The sequence below is a fragment of the Sinocyclocheilus anshuiensis genome, unplaced genomic scaffold (genome assembly GCF_001515605.1).
Source record: "Sinocyclocheilus anshuiensis isolate Anshui unplaced genomic scaffold, SAMN03320099.WGS_v1.1 scaffold708, whole genome shotgun sequence".
NCBI classification, from domain to species: domain Eukaryota; kingdom Metazoa; phylum Chordata; class Actinopteri; order Cypriniformes; family Cyprinidae; genus Sinocyclocheilus; species Sinocyclocheilus anshuiensis.
Window position 1 is genome coordinate 1,324,740 of NW_015555881.1, and position 7,393 is coordinate 1,332,132.

General features: G+C 41.4%; 1 protein-coding gene across 1 annotated transcript in view; it reads left to right on the top strand.

The window, feature by feature from the left end:
- LOC107675701 (calmodulin-regulated spectrin-associated protein 1-B-like) overlaps positions 1-3,375 on the top strand; it is a 14,294-nt gene extending 10,919 nt beyond the window's left edge. Inside the window, exons 13-18 of the mRNA XM_016470116.1 lie at positions 437-504; positions 602-789; positions 897-996; positions 1,696-1,811; positions 1,937-2,055; positions 2,494-3,375. Coding sequence (XP_016325602.1) covers positions 437-504; positions 602-789; positions 897-996; positions 1,696-1,811; positions 1,937-2,055; positions 2,494-2,784 — 882 coding nt within the window. The 3' untranslated portion in view covers positions 2,785-3,375. The remainder of the gene's footprint in view (positions 1-436; positions 505-601; positions 790-896; positions 997-1,695; positions 1,812-1,936; positions 2,056-2,493) is intronic.
- Positions 3,376-7,393: the final 4,018 nt, after the last annotated feature.

Sequence of the window (7,393 nt, forward strand, 5' to 3'; positions counted from 1 at the left end):
TTATAAAACGGATAGTTCCGGTCCTTGATTCTGATTGGTTGAGCCAAGTTTGAAGCTGTTATAAACATAGTCTACAAACATACACCTTTGTTTACGTTTGTGTGTTGCTCTGCAACCACTTTGTTGGAACCACAACAGTTTCTGAGGAACTACATTGTTTGGCGGAAGAATAATGTTTTTATTAATATCATTACACTTTATTTGCTCGGTTTTATTTTGTGAAACCTTACTACGTATATGGAATAACAGTTTTATAAAAGCTCCGCTTCGCGTCGTGCCTAACAACGCCCCTTAACTGTTATAAATTCACTGTAAACCATGGCTTCTTGGGGCTTATTGCTTTATTATTTTCCTTTTCTGTATGTAGGATGATCAGAAAGCAGAGGATGAGCTGGCTAAGAAGAGGGCGGCGTTCCTTCTCAAACAGCAGCGTAAGGCTGAAGAGACACGAATACGTAAGCAGCAGCTGGAGGCGGGGTCAGAGCTCAAACGAGATGAAGCCAGGTATCAATCACGGTCGATCCAGTGTGTCTCTGTGTGAGTAAATACTGTAGAAGGGCTGCAGCAGATAAATTTGATGTCATTTGTGTGTTTGTGTCAGACGAAAAGCTGAGGAAGAGCGTGTGCGTAAAGAGGAAGAAAAGACTCGGAGGGAGCTGATCAAACAGGAGTACCTGCGCAGGAAGCAGCAAGAACTTCTGGAGGAACAGGGCGTGACCAAACCACGCCCACGTAACAGGAGGCCACGCCCTAAATCGCTGCATCGTGCTGAATCAACCTGTTCTGCTCGTAAGAAAGCTTTACTTTTAAAGTGCCATATTTCTGACTTGACATGCACTCATTTGTGCATCTATACATGCTACATTTGATTTTAGCGTCACATTTCTTCTCTCCAGCGGTTAGTCTTTGTTCTGCTCCCTCTGGATCGTCTCTCTCATTGGCCTCTGCAGCTACTGAAGGTGACAGTGTGGCGTCAGGAGGGGCCAGTTCACACAGGTGAGCGGGAACAGGGTATCATCAGTGTGCAGCCCACTTTTCTGGACTTAAAGGGATAGAAATATGCAAAAGTGTTGATTTTGTTATCATTTACTCACCCTCATATCGCTCAAAAACCTGTGTGATTCCTTTCAAAACTGTGATAACATTTTAGTAGTTCTGATTAAGTAAATCACCCCTATATCGTTATGTCACATCATACTGTGAGTTGACGGATACCATCTAGCTACCTCAGAGCTAGTTTATTAATTTTAATTTATTTGTTTTTAATTAATTCGTTTATTAATATATTTATTTGTATTTATTTATTGTTAATTCATGTATTTTAACTTATATATTTTTATCACATCACACTTTGAGTTGACAGATACAGACTAGCTAATTCAGAGCTACTTTATGTATTTTCATTTATTTTAAATTAATTCATTTATTTTTAATTTATTTGTAGTGTATTTTGTATTCATGTATCTTTCTTTATTAATTTTCAATTCACTTATGTATTTTAATTTATATATTTTTAGTTATTCATAATTTTTTTTATTAAATATTTGTATTGTTTGATGTATTGTAATTCATAATATTTCTTGAATTAAAAAACAAAAAAATGTTTTTATCAGTAACTCATTGCATTATCATTCACTTCCAGTCTAGACATGTGTCTACAGTTAACAGATTATAACACATAATTCCCAAATGTAGGGGGGAATCTGTGGAATCTTTTCCCATATTGAGCCGAAATGCGAGCAGGAACATGGAACGAGACTGGGACAACGGCTCAACGGCCTCATCTATCACATCTGTAGCAGAATACCATGGTAAGTTATACACATTTACAGCTCTTCTTGAATGTGTTTATACCGAATTATGTGTTTATTCAGTCAAAATAACAAAACATTTCCGCACCATTAGCTCAGTTTGCATTTTTCCTTTCGGTCCTCAGGGCCCAAGTTATTTAAGGAGCCTAGTGCAAAGTCCAACAAACCAATCATCCAGAATGCCATCGCTCACTGCTGTCTCGCGGGAAAAGTCAATGAAGCCCAGAAGAATGCCATTCTGGAGGTGAGTGCAGTTTCTATGACAGCACACTTTCAGGCTGTTCAAACCTGTATGCTATCATACTACTCTACTTATACAATACATAGTATGTATACTGTGCATAGCATATTTGCATGATTTGTTATTATATAGCATTTTTTTTTTTTTTTTATGTTTCTCATACTTTAAAAAAAAAAAAAATGCAGTATGCACTGAACCATTACTGTGTAATATATTAGATGATTCACACTGTTTCACATACTGATAAATAGTATACAGTATGAACTATTACTATACAATATATTATTGGCATAGATAGATAGATAGATAGATAGACAGATAATTTACTATCAAGACAGTATTGCATAATAAACATAGAATAAAAAATTACATTTATTTGTATCTTTATATACAGCTGGATATGTTTTGAGTATGTAATAACTCATTGCCATAATTCCACAGGAAATCGAGCGGTGCGAGTCCAACCACCTCATAATCCTTTTCCGTGACGGTGGATGTCAGTTCAGGGCGCTGTACATATATTCCCCTGAAACAGAGGAGATCATCAAGCTCAAAGGCACGGGGCCGCGCGCCATCAGCCGCAAAATGATTGACAGACTCTACAAATACAGCTCCGACCGCAAGCAGTTCACAGTCATCCCCGCCAAGTCTGTCTCGGTCAGCGTAGATGCTCTCACCATCCACAGCCACCTGTGGCAGGCCAAGCGGCCGAGCACGTCAAAGAGAAAATAATCCTGCTTCCTATTGGCTCATCGGATTGATCCGCTGCTTTCTGATTGGCTACTGGGTAATATTCCAGTCTCAAACTGCCGTTTTGCTAATGAGCAGGCCTCCTAAAATCCTATTGGTCCACGAGATTCCTACTGGACTCCTGCTTTCCTATTGGCTCACAAGCTGCCGCGCTCCTATTGGCCACTGCGCTGTGACACAAGCAGAGCTGAGGAAGTCAGAAGTGGGTGGAGCTTGATGTTTGATTGACAGAGTTAATGAATATGTTATAGGATTACGTCATCGTTCAGTGTTATTTTTTTTAGGCAGGAATCTGCATGTGACACTTTTCTGTTTGATTTTACCATAGTATTAATTTACACAGGATCAAAAGACAACACTCCCATTACTTGAACTATGAATTATGGTTGCTATGGTTACACAGGCACGTGCGAATGTGTGTAAGAGCGCGTCTGTTTTTTTGCATTTCTCATACCTCTCCATATGCTGCTGTTCATACTTGACACTCAGTTTAGCAGTGCAATGCAGTGAACACATGACAAGGGATCTGAGTGCGTGTGTGTGTGTGTGTGTGTGTGTGTGTGTGTGTGTGTGTGTGTGTGTGTGTGTATGTGTTGTTCCTAATCTTCCGTCTTTGTGTTTGAAACCAAAAAAGCGTCAAAAAAGAGAGAGGACTTGCAGGGCCTATATGAAGGTATATATGGACCCAATCCCAGAATTCCCTTCACCTGCTCTGCTGCATGCAGCTTGTTTGTCTGGCTGGAAATCCATCTGTCTGTCTTTCTGCTGACACGCGACTCTCTTTTAAGGCAGGGAGCTGAGGAAGTCAGAAGTGGGTGGAGCTTGATGTTTGATTGACAGAGTTAATGAATATGTTATAGGATTACGTCATCGTTCAGTGTTATTTTTTTTAGGCAGGAATCTGCATGTGACACTTTTCTGTTTGATTTTACCATAGTATTAATTTACACAGGATCAAAAGACAACACTCCCATTACTTGAACTATGAATTATGGTTGCTATGGTTACACAGGCACGTGCGAATGTGTGTAAGAGCGCGTCTGTTTTTTTGCATTTCTCATACCTCTCCATATGCTGCTGTTCATACTTGACACTCAGTTTAGCAGTGCAATGCAGTGAACACATGACAAGGGATCTGAGTGCGTGTGTGTGTGTGTGTGTGTGTGTGTAGATGTTGACCTTCAGCTCTTCATTGTTTTAAAATGTTTTATCATGAAATGCTTCTGTATTATCCATCTTGACTTTTTCATGTATTCATGCTGGCTGCTGACAGTATTAATGTACTTTCCTAATTTTTCACTAAAGAATCAAATTGTCATAGAAACACATTGCCACTGATTGTGTGTGTGTGTGTGTGTGTGTTCAGTAAAGAATGTATGCACTCCAGGGACTCCTGTTGTATATGTTTGGATTGTACAAAACTTTGCTTTTTTTATTAGCCTATTATGATTTACCATATATTTATTTTAAAGAAGAACACTGAAATTTAATAAATTATACAACCAAAATTATGTCATGTGGTGTCATTGTAACAATCTGACCAAAATAGAAATAAAAAATATCAATATTCTTCTAACATTTTGAATTTAACACTTTTTTGGGGCTGCAAACTGATCAAAGATTGTAAGTCTATCCCTCTCAGCATAGTCTATAGTCTGGCATTGGCATAACTTTATGCCAAAGAAATTTAAGATAAGAAATGCCACTGTATGAGTTTTTATTTTTATTTATTTATTTGTTTGTTTCTGTTTATAACTTAATAATTAAGCATCACACAAGTAAGAGTGCTATTTTCCCGAATATCAGCACAATTGCATGTGACACATTCATTATTTTATACAACAGTTCAATAAACAATAATTGGATTGTCAATTATTTAGGCATTATTGTACATTTTGATTGTTTTTGCTCAATTTCGCCGACGAAAATTTCCAAACAAAGCGTTTTTGAACGAATCACGTGAATCAGTGATTCAATAACTCATTCATAAAGTGAACTTTGCTTCGGTTTGAACGAATCAATTGAATGAATGTTTCTATTCTACTTAAGACAAATCGCTACCTAGCGGTTTTAGTTTCACATATAAGAGAATAATTTCGTTGTCATTACATTATTTATGCAATTGTAATAACAATGTAAATTGATTTTAATAAATGGTAAGATGGATTTTGTTGATACTGATTATAGTGTTAATTTAGATTTTTAACAGTATGTAACTATTTTTATATAAATAATCTTTAAAAGGGTGCTTTAAACAAACTTATGGCGCTTTTCCACTGCATGGTACGGCACGGTACGGTTCGGTACGGTTCACTTTTGGGGGGTTTTCCACTGGGTACAGTACCTGGTACTTTTTTTAGTACCACCTTAGCTACATGATGTATTAAAGAATGATTGGTCATATCTTGTGTTTTAATGACAGTACAAGAGCCCGCGATCACCACAAACAAAAAGTCAAGTCAAAACAACTTAAATTTACATAACATTCATCATTTACAGCGCAAAATACATGCCAATATTAGACCATTCTTACCTGTAAACGACTTAAATCGGCACCGATTATTAATAAGAAAGCATTGGTACACAACAGACAGCATGGTAACGTTACCTACGCTACGAGTTTTTACACGGCTACGCAGAAGCCCCGCCCACAGCGGAAAACGGACCAATCACCAACGGCCCTCTGCGAGCAGCTTTGGAATGTCAGTTGGTTTGTGATGTCACAGTCATATGCGGGTATAAAAAGCTCACTTTGATAAATCTGGTAAATCACTTGCGGTTAGTTGCTAGTTGCATAGTTTTCACTTTGCACATCTTGCAGCCAACTCTAGTGTTTTTTTGGTTTTTTTGCTAGTTGCATTCTAGTATTTTTCTCACTTTGCATTTCTTCCAGCCAACTCTAGTTAACTATTTCAAAATGGTACTCTTTAGGTTGGTTGGAGTAATTGCTTTAATTCAAAGAGAGAGGAAGAAAGTCAACAACACTCACTCAGGTCAAGAATAAAATGCAGAGCAGAGTGATGTACCACCTGTGAGGAGACCTGATGGTAAATGATATATCCATGTTATGAGAATATGCCACTCCTTTTATTTACTGGAGTCTGCACACGACACTGCACTTATTTTGATGTTGAAAGGTATTTTGGAGGAGTGACAATGTCCCCCAATCTACAGTCTGTGCCCCATCAAGCTGTACTAATGACGTCCCCCAATCTAGGGTCTGTGCTGCGTCCAGCTGTAGTGATGACGTCCCCCAGTGTGCAGCCTGTGCCCTGTTAGACGGTAGTGATGACTTCCCCCAAGCTACAGTCTGTGCTGCGTCCAGCTGTAGTGATGACGTCCCCCAGTGTGCAGCCTGTGCCCTGTTAGACGGTAGTGATGACTTCCCCCAAGCTACAGTCTGTGCTGCGTCCAGCTGTAGTGATGACGTCCCCCAGTGTGCAGCCTGTGCCCTGTTAGACGGTAGTGATGACTTCCCCCAAGCTACAGTCTGTGCTGCGTCCAGCTGTAGTGATGACGTCCCCCAGTGTGCAGCCTGTGCCCTGTTAGACGGTAGTGATGACTTCCCCCAAGCTACAGTCTGTGCTGCGTCCAGCTGTAGTGATGACGTCCCCCAAACTGTAGTCTGTGCCGCGTCCAGCTGTAGTGATGACGTCCCCCAATCTAGAGTCTGTGCCGCGTCCAGCTGTAGTGATGACGTCCTCCAGTGTGCAGCCTGTGCCCTGTTAGATGGTAGTGATGACGTCCCCCAGTGTGCAGCCTGTGCCCTGTTAGACGGTAGTGATGACTTCCCCCAAGCTACAGTCTGTGCCGCGTCCAGCTGTAGTGATGACGTCCCCCAAACTGTAGTCTGTGCCGCGTCCAGCTGTAGTGACAATGTCCCCCAATCTACAGTCTGTGCCCCATCAAGCTGTACTAATGACGTCCCCCAATCTAGAGTCTGTGCCGCGTCCAGCTGTAGTGATGACGTCCCCCAATGTGCAGCCTGTGCCCTGTTACGACGGTAGTGATGACTTCCCCCAAGCTACAGTCTGTGCCGCGTCCAGCTGTAGTGACAATGTCCCCCAATCTACAGTCTGTGCCCCATCAAGCTGTACTAATGACGTCCCCCAATCTAGAGTCTGTGCCGCGTCCAGCTGTAGTGACAATGTCCCCCAATCTACAGTCTGTGCCCCATCAAGCTGTACTAATGACGTCCCCCAACTGTAATCTGTGCTGCGTCCAGCTGTAGTGATGACTTCCCCCAATCTAGTCTGTGCCGCATCCAGCTGTAGTGATGATGTCCCCCAATGTGCAGCCTGTGCCCTGTTAGACGGTAGTGATGACTTCCCCCAAGCTACAGTCTGTGCCGCGTCCAGCTGTAGTGATGACGTCCTCCAGTGTGCAGCCTGTGCCCTGTTAGATGGTAGTGATGACGTCCCCCAGTGTGCAGCCTGTGCCCTGTTAGACGGTAGTGATGACGTCCCCCAGTGTGCAGCCTGTGCCCTGTTAGATGGTAGTGATGACGTCCCCCAGTGTGCAGCCTGTGCCCTGTTAGATGGTAGTGATGACGTCCCCCAGTGTGCAGCCTGTGCCCTGTTAGACGGTAGTG